The following is a 14,755-nucleotide window of genomic DNA, read 5'->3' as shown; positions in this document are numbered from 1 at the left end:
ATACCCAAGAGGACAAGAGCGTGGTCTCAGCTCCACCCCAGTGTGGTCTCAGCTCCACCCCACGGGCTCCGGTCTTAGGGTGAGACATACTGCCGAGTTGTTTCAAAGAAGGCCCAGCAGTCTCGTGCACTACTCCAGGGATGCAGTACCCCAACTGTTAGAAATGGAAATTTCCTACACTAGGCTGTGGGCAGAGCAAGGGGAGAGTATTTCTCCAAACAAGAGGCCAATAAAGTCCTGAGAAAGCCACAGGCAGGTAGACTCAGAATGAGACTATCCGGCTGCGACAGGAGCAGCTCCAGCTCCTCCTGAGGACAGGAGTTTGGCTCCCAGCACCCACCTCGGGCACTTCACAACCACCTGTGAACTTCAAGGGACCCGATGCTCCCCTCTGGCCTCCGGCAACACTGCGCTCTCAGGTGCAAACCCACACATACACACTTTTTCTGTACAGAGAGGTCTTCCAGTTTTGCTCAAGAGGATACTTTACCAACACGGCCAAGTACAGACAGTGCTAGGTCACACAGCAGCTTCCCTTTCCTGGTAACGTGTCCCTTGGGAAGAGGCGTCAAAGCCATCTGACCACGGTTGCTCCCGTGAGGAGGTTAGGAACGCCTTCCTTCCTAACCTAGACACAGCACTTGAGTCAACCGTAGTGGGACAACCAACCTTGCTGGGGCGAGGAATTTAGTGTGTGTGGTTGCTCTCTATTTCCTCATAACCATTTTAAGGGGAAGGAGCCCACAGACACCACCTGGGCCAGAGGACAGAAGCGTCACCCCCTCACAGCACAAGGAACCTGGCCCCGGGCACCCAGCAGTGGTTCTCAGGAAGAACAAGGAGCAGCCTGCGACTCACCGGCTGTGACAGACCGAAGTGTTGCGGCTTTCTACTTCCTCCACCTTCCTTCTTTGAGGCAGGGTCTCACTGTGTAGCCCAGAGCAGGCTTGCATGTGTCTACATTTGTTTCTAGGGCCCTTTGACTAACTGAAGACTCTTGCAAGGACCCTAATTTGGTTTCAGGCATCCATAGGTGTGTAGCGAGGCCTACCTTGGTACTAGGAACCTAAATCCTTATTTAAGTCAACAACCAGCCCAGGTGCCAGTTAGTTAACAGTTAATACAGTCACAGCCAGTAGGGCACTTTCTGGCACGGCATTTTCTTTGCTCTTAGGATTTTATTTTTGTTTTGTCTAGTTACGTGAACGTGTGCCTGCAGATGTCAGGCACCCGATCCCCCTGGAGCTAGAGTTTGCAGGTGATTGGGTACTGGGACCCAAATTCAGGTCTTCTGTAAGAGGAGGGCTCACTCTTAACTGCTCAGCCCTTTCTTCAGCACACTCAGGCCCTCTTTAGGATCGCGGTGTGACACTGAAGTCTCTGCAGCAAAGCAACATGGATGACAGCGGTAGTAAAATGGAAGGGCTCGCGCGCTTCATGTTTTGCCATCCTGAACTAACCTAGAAGAGAGCTTGTGATCTTGTGTGACACGAGACCATTTCCTTACTGACGAAACCACTTCTACCTGCCTTGTATCACCTGTACTCGTTACTACTCCACGGGCACCTCTGTCATCTCACCTGGATCCGCCAGTGGAGCACGCTCTGTGCTCTGGAGCCAAGAAGTACTGGCTCGGGGCTCCTGGGCACTCCCATGTTCTGGTGACTCAGTTTCTTCGCAGAGCAGTTGTAACACATCAGTAAGTGAAAGCACACTTATGAATGTAAGTGGTTCCACTACACACTTCTGAGAGCGGGACTTAAGGTCTGAAAGTCTGCACTCCTCGCATTCTGACCTCCAGTGTTGCCACTGTTCTCACAACAGCGTCACTGACACTGACTGTGCTGGGACACAGAGCACAACTAGGCTGGAGTGGTGCTGCCGGGGTCCAGGGGATCCTGCCTGGCTCTCTGGGCTCAGTGGCAAGTCTGAGGCTGTGGCTCCCGCAAGAAGTCCCATTTCAGCTCTTATGAGTACAGTTCTGACCCACTTGAGGGGGTGCATAAAAGATCTATGCCCAGCAGGTACTATGGGTCTGAAAATTTTGGTTGCTGTTGTTTTGTGGTTTGTTTTGTTTTTCAAGACAGGGTTTGTCTGTGCTGCTCTGGCTGTCCTAGACTCGCTCTGGTAGAGCAAGCTGGCCTGGAACTCAGACCCGCCTGCCTCTAGACCTCCCAAGTCCTGGGATTAAAGGCATGCACCTCAATGTCCGGCTAAAGATCTATTTTTATTTTATCAACACTGGTGTTTGGCTGCACATGTGCCTGTGTGAGGGTGCTGGGTCCTGGGACAGGAGTTAGGGACAGTTGTGAGCTGCCATATAGGTGCTGGTAATTGAACCTGGGTCCTCTGCAAGAGCAGCCAGTGCTCTTAACTGCCAAGCCATCTCTCCAGCCCGGATCTGAACAATTTTAAACCCAGACTTGTTCAACTGTCTTGATTCAAAACTTCAAATACTTTAATCTTTTCATGATGTAATCTTTAAAGTGTCTTGGTAATTTCATTCACAAAATAGTATTTCTTGAGTTTTGGATTACACCAATCTTTAAACTCAGCAACAAAACAAATCAAAACACATTGACAGAACTTTTGTAAACATGGTTTTATTCTCAATGTGCTGTCAGTGAAGAGGCTCTTGCTGCCCCGCAGTCTTCCCAACACAAGACTTGGGAGTCTGATGTTCTGGACAACTGCTGGATTATATTGCTTTGAAAATAACTACAATACACTTTTATTACTTTAATCCTTTAAAAAGCATTATCTACTCACATCTTATAATAAAAATCTAAAGTATTCTAGTAGTCTCAAGTGTCTCATATTTATTAAGTGTTGGCTTCCTTAAGATTTTTCAGAAATAAGTACATTTCTGCAGAGAAAATAAATTTGGGTTAAAAATAATCATGATTGTGGCAAAATAGTTGCTTCTGAATTTTGTGAATTTTAACAACTCAAAGAGAGAATGTGTCAGGTAGTCAGGGACTCTTTTTATGACCCTCAAGGACCTTACTTGTAGACCACCAAAAGCCAGGTGGCTATTTCTTATGCCAGCAGAGAATGGCTGGTGGATGGTCTAAAGGTTTTCTACACCAAAACACCAAAAATAAGTATGTTTCAAAATATTTAAAAATGTATAGCTTGTAAGTTATGCATATGCTAAAAAGCTAAGCTGATATGGAAATAAGCGAACCCAACCGTATGTATCTATAGCGCACAGCTGGCACTGAACAGCGATGGGTCACCTGTGGTAAGTGGTCAACGCCAGGGAGTCAGACGAAGCGCTCTGTCCCTCTGTCCCTGCGTCATGGACACATAAGCTGGGTGATCTCAACCTACCCCAGTCACCTGGATGTGACCACACTGTCATCCTGCAGTAGTAGGTGGTGGTCACACCTGAGCTAGAGAGCTCAGCCAGGTCTCTGTACCCAGCTAGTCACCCTCACGCTAGTCAAGTCCCTACAGTTGCGGCCTCTGCTGCTCTTTGGAACAAATGATTTGGAGAAGCTCATAGGCCTGCAGAAAGGAAGGCAGCTCTTTAATCACAGCCACCATCTTCTGTGTCTTTCTCCAAATAGTCGGCCACGGGATCAGGCTACCGCAGACCCAGTAGGTCAGTGGGTGAGCAGGCAGCTGACTGAGCAACAAAGCGGGACACACGAGCTCTAAAAGACTCTGCAAAATACGTCAAGAGCTGATGGCCTTGAAGAAAGAGGGTCACAACACATGGCTCAGTCCCCTCAGGAGAGCCCATCGCATCACAGAGGAGAAACACAAGCCCTTCCCTGAGAGGCACAACTCACACCACTGATGCTCTTCAGAAAGCTGTCTGAGGATCAAACGCTGAGCAAGAAAAGATGCCGTGATCCTCAGGGGGACACCAGAGAATCCGACGGCCGTGCCCAGCATACCCTCACCCAGAGAATCCAACCCTGGAGTCCCCGCCGTGGCCTGCGCACCCTCCCGTGCACCCGCTCCCTTTACGTCACTGGTTTTAACCGAGGGGTGAGCTAATGGTTAACGGGCTGGCCTGTCAAAGGTCTGTACGGTGGGGTGCAGCACCCCTGGAAAGTGGAATTCCACTCACCGCCGACAGCTACTGTTCAGGGTCTTTGGTTCATTGGGAACAACGGCACTAGTGCTATCAGAGGGTCCCTAGCAATGGTATGTACCAACGTCTGCAGAAAGCAAAGCACGCCACGCTGTGCCCTCCATGTGTCCATTGACAAAATCACAAGTTTGACATTTAAAAAAATAGTTTAATAAAAATACACTAGGTTCTACAAGCAGCTTTCATGGTCATTTCTGAAACTCAACTCACTGCCATCCAATTAAAATAATGCTATGTCCACTCGTTAAAAAATAAGTCCTTGTGTCACAAGAAAAGTAGCTGGCAACTGCTCAGGTGCAGCAGCACATCTCCTATGCTCAGCACAGCCGGCCTCCGTGGAGTTTGGTGGGGTGAGAACGTCCCATCTGGACAGACGCTCGTCTTCCCTACCCCAGGGTCAGCTGAGAGCCTGACAGGAAACTAATGTTGAAGTCAGTGCACTTCTCCTTAAGTTCCTTAGAGCCATTGCAGAAACTGTCCTCATGTACAGCCTAGTGTCCCAAACAGCAGTTCTAACAGCAGCTATGGAAGATGGCTTTTTACTGATTCTAGACCCCGGAGCTTTGCAGAGAAGCAGGACACCAGGAGCGGCTCAGGCCGCCTCGGCCATCAGGCTACGCAGGTCTGGCTGGATTAGTGTTGCAGTCGGGAGCGCCTGGGCAGAGTGGACCTCAGCGTGCACGGAGGCGACGCAGATAGGAGGGAATGTCTGCTCCTTTGTCCCAGTACCTTTGTATAATAAAGTTAATTCAAATAGTAAAATCCTAAAAAAAAAAAAAAAAAAAAAAAAAAAAAAAAAAAAGCAGCGGCCTCGGAACCCCACGTGTGCTGCAGAAGCTCCTCTGGCCTGGAGCCTAGGAATGCGGCTACCTGAGCTCTCTCGGCTGGGGACTGCTGTCATTCATAACTTCCCAGCTTTCATGTACGTGGGGATGGAGCCGCGCTGAGTCAGCCCTTCAAACCTTTTGTAGGTGTAGTTGAGAAACACCCAGTCTTTGGATTTGTAGTCGGGCTCTGTGGTATTCGGCACTAGAAAGAGAGAAAAGTCAACCAAGGAGGACAAAGGGATTTCATTAGCGACACGTGGTCACCGCTCAGGTGGCTGCAGTGTGGCTGTGCTTGGGAACCTCTTACCCGGCTGTAAGATATCAGACTCAGGGAAGTCATCGAAGTTGGAGGTGTCGTCGATGCTCCTGATCTCTATAGGGATGGCCGCCGGCCTCTCCCTGCAAAACACAAGTCAGCAGCCACGGTAAAGTCCTTGGACTTGTAACTGTCCAACGAAGCACTCTTGGGAAGTCTTGCACCACCAGACAGGAAACCCACGGTGTCTGCCACGGAGCTCAACACAGCTAAGTAGATGTCAGGATGGCTGAGTGCAATTTTACTAAAATGTTTTCATTTACTTGACATTCTATAGTTTTGCATGAAGACTTTCTCATGCTTCCCAGTTCACCACTGGGAACTGAGTTCTTACTCAGATTACCCCAGCATATCATAGGACAATTTTATTTTTAGGTGAATGAAAAAAAGAGAAGAATTTTTACTGAAAGTGAGACAGTGGGTTACGATTTATCTAAGTAAATTAAGGCTAGAATTCTAGTGAATTAGTAAATACAAAGACATCTGCAAAAAAGAGGGGGCACACATATGTGTGATAAAATCTGAATGCAAACACTTGTCAGTCATATATATATTTTTTTGTTTGTTTTTTGTTGTTTTTTTTTTTTTTCTTCGAGTCAAGGTTTTCTGTGTAGCCTTGGCTGCCTAGACTTGCTTTGTAGACCAGGCTGACCTCGAACTCATAGTGATCCACTTGTCTCTGCTTCCCAAGTGCTGGGGTTAAAGGTGTGCGTCACCATGCCCCGCTAGTCATATAAATTTTAAGAGGTCCAGACAGGTCAGGTTAAAAAAGAAATCTATTCATGAAAATGCCTTCTTATGCTAAAAACATTGAATTATAGAAATAGTTAAACTATCACTTAAAACTTTTAAATTAGCCAGGTGGTGGTGGCGCATGCCTTTAATCCCAACACTTGGGAGGCAGAAGCAGGCGGATCTCTGAGTTTGAAGCCAGCCAAGTGAGTCCAAGCTAGCCTGAGCTATAAAGAAACCATGCCCTGAAAATCAAACAACAGTAAAATCCACCAAATTCCAAACAAAACAAATAAATAAAAAACATTTTAAGTTATATTTATGTATTTACACAAACACACACAGCAAGCGTAGCGGTCAAGGGACAACATTAAGCAGTTGGTTGTCCTGCTGCCACGCAGGACCTGGAACTGAGCTCAGGCCGTCAGTCCTGTCCTGTCGAGCCACCCCAACAGCCCCTCGTCAACTTCTTTTTCTTCAGCAAGTATTTAAAGGATCTACTAGGTGCTAAGCATGCCAAGTTTTGAAAAAGCATGTACTGTCCATATTCCTTTCTTGTTTTGTTTTGAAGACAGTGTTTCTCTGCATAGCCCTGGCTGTCCTGGACTCACAGAGATTCAGCTGAGTGGAGAGAGCCGCAGGCCTCTGTGACTCAGTTTTCCTGTCCCTAACTAGCAGTGTGAGTTTAGGCAGGCAGGGCCCTGCTCTGTGACCGCTTCCATGAACAACATGCCCTGTCTATAAATTCTAGCCCAGCCCCATGGACAAGACACTAACAGCTCCTCAGGGTAAGGTGAGAGATATACAGGACGCACTGCCTCTTGCACTTAGCCTAACGCTGGCTCTCCCTTCCTAGCGCTGTGGCCCTGTACTACAACTCCTCATGCTGCGATGACCCTTGACTATGACTATGACATTGCTTCTGCTGCCACTTTGTAACTGTCATTTTTCCTACTGTTATCAATCACAATGTGCTGCGTTTTTTGATGGTCTTACGCAAACCCTGTGAAGGCAGCCAGATGAAAGGCCGCAGCCCCAGGTGGAGAACCACAGCTAGAAGAGACAGCCTCACGGCAGGACCGAGTGCAGACGCTCAGGGGCTCTCTCAACACGTACCTGATGTGCCCCCAGTCTACGCCTTCAAAGAAGGGGTGGCCTTTGATCTCTTCTACACCTCCGTTCCCAATTCTGCTCTCAGAGTCCGTACAGAACCTAGAGAGAGGGAGACAGCTGTCAGGCGGGTCTCACAGGACACTCCCGCTGTCAGCTGCAGGGTCGTCAGAAAGCACTGCAGAGATCATCAGACTGTTCCAACCACTTATAAAAACTCTCATAAACTCCAATTTTTCACAACTAAAATAACACAAAAATATGACTAACTAACCTATGTGGTTATATATGCGATTAAATTCCTCAAAACAAAACTGCTAGGTCAAAGGACATGCACAGTTTAACAATTTTACACAACATGCTGCCAGCTGGCCAGTCACAAAGCTTGTCCCAATTCGCCCCCACCCCTTGCAGCAGTGCCGAGCCACCTCCTCCCAAACATAGGCGCACCGGTCACTTTGGTGGCAGGAACTTCTGCTCCTAACACATTTAGTCTCCTTTGCTCTCTGACGCACAGAGCCCTTGGAGTCTAACAGAGACACTTTCCAGTGTGTCTAGCAAGAACTCCTCTCTCTTCTGAGCCTCATTTCCCCACAGACTTCCAAGTGTTTGCAATTTGTGGGGCTAGAGAAACAGGTAGCGAGGAGCACTTGCTGCTCTTGTGTGGACCTGGGTTCAGTTCCCAGCATCCATGTTGGGCGGCTCACGTCTTTCTGTCATACCAGCTCCAAGGGACTGTGTAGCCTCCATGGGAAAAATGGCACCCACACACTTACACATAACAATAAATCTTTTTTTTTTTTTCTAAAGAAGTTTGAATTTTGTAAAACCCTTTTTCTAAAACTGACCTTCTTGATTAACCAGATCGGTGGTGTTTTCCTCCCAAACACCTGCCCAGCCTTGGAGACACAGACCACTCATGCTTTTGTGACGTCTTAAGAGTCACTAACCTGAGAATCAAGTCCTTGGCTTTCTCAGACACGGGCACTTCTGGAGGAAACGCCAGCGTCTCCTTCCAGCTCATAACTTTTCTGTATGTTTCTTGAGGTGTCTCAGAGCAGAATGGTGGAAAGCCTGGGCATCCGAGAGACAAAACTCCTCAGGTTTGTGACCGTTCCGCCAGACCCACAGGCACGTGCCGTAGGAAGCAGCCGTGCGTGCAGCCAGTCACCACACAGTCACCAGTGACGTCCCTAAGGGTTAAAGCCCCACCTCGCTGTAGCTGAGTCCTGCATAGCCAACTTGGAAAGGAGAGCCAAGCAAATCAACTATCTCCTGCCAGAGAATCCCCAGAGCAGCCACCAGGCATTTATACACATGTACTTAACACTGAAGAATGTGGGAAACAGGCTGACAAGGACCCTGCTCCTTCTGTCCTTAATAGCTGCAATATGTGCAGGCAACGGCACCAGAAGAGATGCCTATCAAGCAGGCAAGGAGAACCTACCTATTAGCATCTCATACATAATCACCCCCAAGGACCACCAGTCACACAGCTTGTTGTAGCCAGTCTGCATGAACACTTCTGGAGCGATGTAGTCTGGCGTCCCGACTGTGGAGTAGGCCTATAAAGAAGCAGCCTGTCAGCCTGGCACGCTGAGCCGCACATAAAGCATCTGCGTATGATTTACAGAGGAAGCGACCCCGGAGCCAAGGTTTCCCTGTGGGTGACTCTGCGTTACACGTAAAGCTGACTGACAGGTGCTGAGTGGGGCACTGTGCATAGAACACAGGATTCTGGCCCTAGGAGAGGCCCTGCCTCCACTTCAAAGAGAAATAAAAGGCTGAGTGAGTGGGCCTGACGCCCCTGCTCACTACTCATGTGCTCCAAAGATCCAGCTGGGGATCTACAGCAGCTTGATCTGAGTCTAAAACAAGAAAAGGCACACGCCCTGTACGTGCAGGCAGCTTCCTTACAACTAAATCCAGGCGTCACATCAGGGGCGATGTCAAATCTTATAAAGTCTCTCTAGGAATCCTCCAGAGTGTCATCTCGAGGACCTAGGAATTGTCATTGTTACCAGATTGGCAGCTGGTGGCTGGCTGAAGGCTTCTCCCTTGGGAGCCATGGACCTAGATGATGGCTCCTGGCCAAGAGAAGAGTGACTGTGCACCACGCACACTGCTGCATCTGGTCACTGTCACTACAAACCCTCTGCCGTGTTTGTATCTGTCTGAAGACGGGGTCTCACTGTGACGCCCAGGCTGCTTTCAAACCTCACGACTCCCTGCCTTAGCCTCTCAAGTAGTGGGATACAGGTGAGCGCCAATGCCTGCTGCTCACAAATTTTAAGCGTTATTCGCTTCTTCCTCTTTAAAAACAGGAAGACTGTAATATTCTTCTCAAATGTAAAATCTGATCAAAAATGACACATTTAAAAATAAAATGAAGGTTTTTTCCTTAATGCACAGCTAAGCACATTTTTAAAACTCTGAAAGCTTACTAGAATATGAATCTGCCGCTAGTTGGCAAATGAGCTCAGAAACGCAAAAGGTCATTTAATTCTGTCAGAGGCGCAGACTATCATTACCTCTCAGGCTAGCTCGTCCCAGGGGAATGGGGACATCAGCAGCTTCTTCACTGTTTACTTGAGCTAAACAAACCCTGACAAGGTGTCTGTACATGTTGGGCATTGTATAAGAGACCAGGAAAACAAAGTCAAAGCCACATTCCTAATCATAAATGTTGACGCCCCAGTTAACTACGTAACTGCAAAGAGGAACGGAAGGAAGCAGCCTTACATTCACTACAAAACAGAGTGCAACAGCACAGGCTGAGAAACAGCTGTGAAGTCCAGCACTCAGGGTCTGGGACCGAGGGACTGGGTCTGCCCACTAAAGTGCCACTTCACACCCCGGACTTCCGGTCCCCTTGGTTGGCTGTAGAGATTGGTGGTGGATGTCCAGGAGCTACACTGCACCCGGGCAATGAGAACACCTGCGACACGAAAAGCAGACATGTCTCCTGTTCAGGGACTTAGGGTCTGAAGGAAAAGGCCAGTGGTGGTGGCAGCTGCAGCTCTGACACCTTCCCTTGGGAAGCACGTCAGGCTCCGCTGCTCTTTCACACATGCCTGCCTCTGAGGTAGCTAGCGCACACATTCAGTTTCAAGCCAGCCCCATCTGTCTCAGGAAGGAGACCCACATCACCCACTGACAGCTAGCCAAGCAGACCTGCAGCCTCTTCTCTGTGGCCGGAGAACAAACTGTACTAACAGCACCCAAGACGCCTGCAGTCCAGAGAACTGGCCAGGCTCAGCAACCACCTCAGAGCCTAAAAGACCTGAAATGAGGAATCTCAACACTTCTCCTAAGGGCTTCCAGCACCACCACTCTACTGGCTTTCTCTTACTTTTCCTTAGTTTCTCACTTTTCTGAAATCCTCTGTAAAAGACATGCTGCCCACTCCCACAAGTCTCTGGGTCTTTAGTCCCCACTGGTGAGAAACAGTGAACTCTGGAGCCACCGTCCCAGTCAGCCTTTGGTGACCCTAGGTCCTTGGGTCAAGTACAGCTGAGCCAAGAAGGGCCGTCCCGCTCAGCCTGCAGCAGTGAGAGCCCTGAGGAGCCGTTCTGAGCCAGGGCCGGGCAAGCGCGCTTCAGACTTGGGCGACTCACCAGCTGCCTCCTGTTCTTCTTCCAGGTCTCTGCTTTCCGCTTCGAGTTCATGTTCTGAAAAGCTAATTTCAACAAGACGCAAGAGTGACCCGAGGCGGAACTTACAAAAGATGAAACTGCACACCTACATCTAAAACTTAGCAGCTTAGGAGGAGCGAGCCTCTCTTCCTCACAGAACCAAAGTGCAAACAAAGGAAAAAACACAACTTACAGAAGTCGCTTGGCGGGTTGTGTGAGAGGTTTCTGTAGAATTCAGTCCTGTGAGCTTTCTTTAACCCCGTGCACAACCCAAAATCTGATAATTTTACATGTCCCTAAAACAACAACAAATTCCAGTGAGTTAAACTATGTTAACTGTGAAAACAAAAGGCCTTATGATAAACTTTTAATGCAGTCATTACGAAGATCCCTAACTTAGAGCACACACAGCTGAAATATAACATTATACATGTTTGAGGATGGTTTTTAAAAGTGGAAAGCAGAGGGCGTATTTTAAGAAGCCATTTCTCCATGGCATCAGTCCAGCAGTCACTTGCTCTACCTTCTAGTTAACCCACAAGGACCTAAACCATGGCCGGGCGGTGGTGGCGCACGCCTGTAATCCCAGCACTTGGGAGGCAGAGGCAGGCAGATCTCTGTGAGTTCGAGGCCAGCCTGGTCTACAGAGCGAGTTCCAGGACAGCCAGAGCTGTTACATGGAGAAACTCTGTCTCAAAAAAAAAACCCGCCCCCCCCCCGAAAAAAAAACCCTAAGCCAGGACCACTGTCCGCAGCCAGGAGCCTGGCCGGCCTGAGGCCTCCCCTCACGCGCCTTGGCGTCCAGTAAAAGGTTGTCTGGCTTGATGTCCCGGTGGATGAAGCCCAGCTGGTGGATGGCATCGATCGCCAAGACCGTCTCTGAGATGTAGAACTGTGTCTCCTCCTCTGTCAAGGTGTCCTTCTTCATCAGCAACGTCATCATGTCACCTGAGTCGGACACATGTGTAGGAGCCTCAGCCTCAGGTCCATTTTTCCTGAGTTTTAGTAACTGTGCTCGGAACCCTAGTACTGGTACTACGGGCATGTGGCAGCACACACCCAGCTTAAGGGGAATATGCTGCAGGTATTTGATCACATGGTGAACCCCAAGATTGTGTTTACTGGAAAAACCTGTTTCTAGTTGTGGTCTGGCTCAGCCCTAGGACGCACCTTTAATCCAAGAGCTTTCTGTTTGAATTAAATAAAGTCATCCATAGGTCAGGAGGCAGAGCAGGCAACCAGTTGACAGGGAGTGAACATAGGAAAAACCCACAGCGAGTAAGAGGAAATCAGGAGGAAAGACAGAGAGGACAGGAAGTAGATGGGAGGGACATAAAGGTTTGAAGGCTTTTCGAGACAGCTTGGGGAAGGAGAATTCCTTTTTCTTCTGGGACACTGGCTGAGGAGGAAGGTCAGCTGGATGCTTCCTCTGCCTCTCTGAGCTAGCAGGATTTCACCCCAGCATCTGGCTCCCAAGTCTTTATTGGTAAAATTGAACATCTGAGATTTTGTTAAAACATTTGGAACACTCTTCCAGACTTCCTCTATATATACAGATTCTGTCAGTTTTGCAGTTTTATGACCTGTCCAGTGCGTGCCATGGTGCAGTGGGAGCGAGTAGAGTTCTCAGGGCAGAACTGCAGCTCAGAGGCACGAGGGGGAACACACGCACCTAGAAGCCAGAGTCTTGTTTTTCTGTATGCAGGGTTCACTAACCTACAGTGGGCTAGTGTACACAGAATGACAGTGTTTAAAATGTCAGCTTAATAGGCCTTCAACATCACAAGAGTTGTGGCTAAATCATCTTCCATTATCCTGGAAGTAAATACTAAAAAACAATGGCTATGTATAAAGTCAATAAAAATCAGTAGTAAAACTCACTGACATTGTTGCTGCACATGCAGATAGCTCAAGTCTGCCTGCCACTGCTTACCTCCGGGAAGGAACTCCATGATCAGATAGAGGTTCCGCTTGTCCTGAAAGCTGTAGAACATCTTCACCACCCAGGCGCCATCTGCTTCCACTAAAATGTCTCTTTCTGCACGAATATGAGCCACCTAGATGAACATATTTAGACAAGATCATAGACCTCTTCCAATTATCCATCCCTGACCATCACTCGGGAGATCTGTAGTTTTAGCAAGTACTGCAGCAGACACATGTCCATCTTCTCATTAAACACGCAGGACCCAGGAGCACTTATTTTAGCTTATCTCTGCAAGCCTCAAGGGGGCACAGATTTTGTAACTGCGAGGTCAGCAGATTCCTGTTCCCTATGTGAGTGTGGAGGGAAGGAAGCAGGAAGCATCAGAAACTAAACCCCACAGAGTCTGCCGACCGTGAACAGACCACGAGAAGGGAAGGCCGCTGTTGTTTTCAGCCTCCACGCTATGCTGTCTTCTAACAGCAGCTTCTTTTTATAATTTCCATGTAAGCACTACTCGAAGCCCTGTCACAGGAGCCCTCGGCAGCGCACGCGTGCTGAGACACACCTGTTCTTTCTCCAGCATGTCAGCTTTCCTGAGGATCTTCATGGCGTAGATGTGCCCCGTGTCCTTCTTCTGGACCAGCCGCACCTACAGCGCACACACACACACACACACTTATGGGAGGTGGCGTCTCTCACATCCCCGGCTGACGTCGAGCATCTGGTCCTCCTGCCTCCGACTCTGTACTCCTGAGTGCTGGAGTACAGAGCTTTGCCATCCCCTGGTCCCTATGTGCCGAGTCAAATGCGGGGAGGGCTCTGTGGAAACTACGCAAGCGCTCTTGCCAACTGACCCATGACCTCAGAGCCCAGGAAGCGTCTCCTTGCAGCAGTGGTGACCTGAAGGAAGCAGCTCACCTCTCCGAAAGCTCCCCTTCCTATGACCTTCAGGGACTCAAAGTCATCCAGGCCAAGTCTGGTCCTCTTGAGTCGTAAGAACTCTGTTTCTTTACGAGCATGCTGTGATCGCCGTAACTTTTTCTATTTAAAGAAAGATTTTAAAAAGATGATTTTAAAGTAAGGCATGTATAGCTTTAAAAGATGATACACATAAAAAGAAAGCCATGGCAGCTGGAGAGATAACTCAGCAGCTAAGACGCAGGATGCTCTTGCAGAGGACACAAGCTCAGCTACAGCATCCACGTTCAGCTCCAGGGTGTCAGCCCATCCTGGCCTCTGCAGGCTTTGCGCTCTCATCACAAATCCACACTCATTCACACACATAAATTTTAAACAAACAAATAGAGGCACACTATCTTAATTATTGTATGTGTCTGTAATCCATTTGCCCAGATCAAGTATTTATTAAGCAAGGGAAGAATAAAACAGTATTAGCATTCTTTAAACAATTATGACGTCTGTAGCTTTGAAAGCAGACTTTATGGATTACATAATTTTAACCAGTTTATTACAATGTAAATCACTGCCTTCTGAGTGGTAACTTAACTCACAGAGATACATTTTAGATAATGCAAATGCAGGGGTATTCTGACATGTGTATGTTTGGTTTTGAGATAGGATCTCACTGAGTAGCCCAGGTGTGCCTGGAACTCATGGCAATCCTCCTGCCCCAGCTCCTAAGTGCAGGGGTTACGGTACCAGGCTCTGATCCCTCTGACACTCATTTTTACTTTGTCAGGAGATCTGTACCAGCTCTTTTCTTTTCAAGGTGCTGCCACAGATTCTGAAACCTGTGATTCAAACTCATGGGACAGTGGCGTTTCCACAAACATTTAACTGTTTCTTGCATAAATTCACCAAATTGCTTGAAACTTCATAAAACTTTCTAAAGACATGAAATTGCAAAATAAAAATTACAAAGTACCAGCCGAGCGGGGTGGCGCATACCTTTAATCCCAGTACTTGGGAGAGGGAGGCAAAGGCAGGTGGATTACTGTGAGTTCAAGGCCAGCCTGGTCTACAAAGTGAGTCTAGGACAGCCAAGGCTATACAAGGAAACCCAGTCTTGAAAAAAAAAATTTTTTTTTTTTAAAGAAAGTACCACTAAATACCAAAGTTAGCTGGGCATGGTGGCACACACCT

General features: G+C 48.2%; 1 protein-coding gene across 1 annotated transcript in view; it reads right to left on the bottom strand.

The window, feature by feature from the left end:
* Positions 1–4,668: 4,668 nt before the first annotated feature.
* The window catches only part of Stk38l (serine/threonine kinase 38 like), a 62,146-nt gene continuing 52,059 nt past the window's right edge, over positions 4,669–14,755 (bottom strand). The window contains exons 4-14 of the mRNA XM_051155606.1: positions 13,571–13,693; positions 13,218–13,301; positions 12,659–12,782; positions 11,519–11,673; positions 10,919–11,021; positions 10,708–10,769; positions 8,538–8,655; positions 8,041–8,164; positions 7,097–7,192; positions 5,240–5,331; positions 4,669–5,134 (exon numbers count right to left, since the gene is read on the bottom strand). Of these exons, the coding sequence (XP_051011563.1) occupies positions 5,007–5,134; positions 5,240–5,331; positions 7,097–7,192; positions 8,041–8,164; positions 8,538–8,655; positions 10,708–10,769; positions 10,919–11,021; positions 11,519–11,673; positions 12,659–12,782; positions 13,218–13,301; positions 13,571–13,693 (1,209 nt within the window). The 3' untranslated portion in view covers positions 4,669–5,006. The remainder of the gene's footprint in view (positions 5,135–5,239; positions 5,332–7,096; positions 7,193–8,040; positions 8,165–8,537; positions 8,656–10,707; positions 10,770–10,918; positions 11,022–11,518; positions 11,674–12,658; positions 12,783–13,217; positions 13,302–13,570; positions 13,694–14,755) is intronic.

This window comes from Acomys russatus, chromosome 13, assembly GCF_903995435.1.
Source record: "Acomys russatus chromosome 13, mAcoRus1.1, whole genome shotgun sequence".
NCBI classification, from domain to species: Eukaryota; Metazoa; Chordata; class Mammalia; order Rodentia; family Muridae; genus Acomys; species Acomys russatus.
Note: the sequence above shows the minus strand (reverse complement) of the source record. Positions and strands in the feature narration are given on the sequence as shown.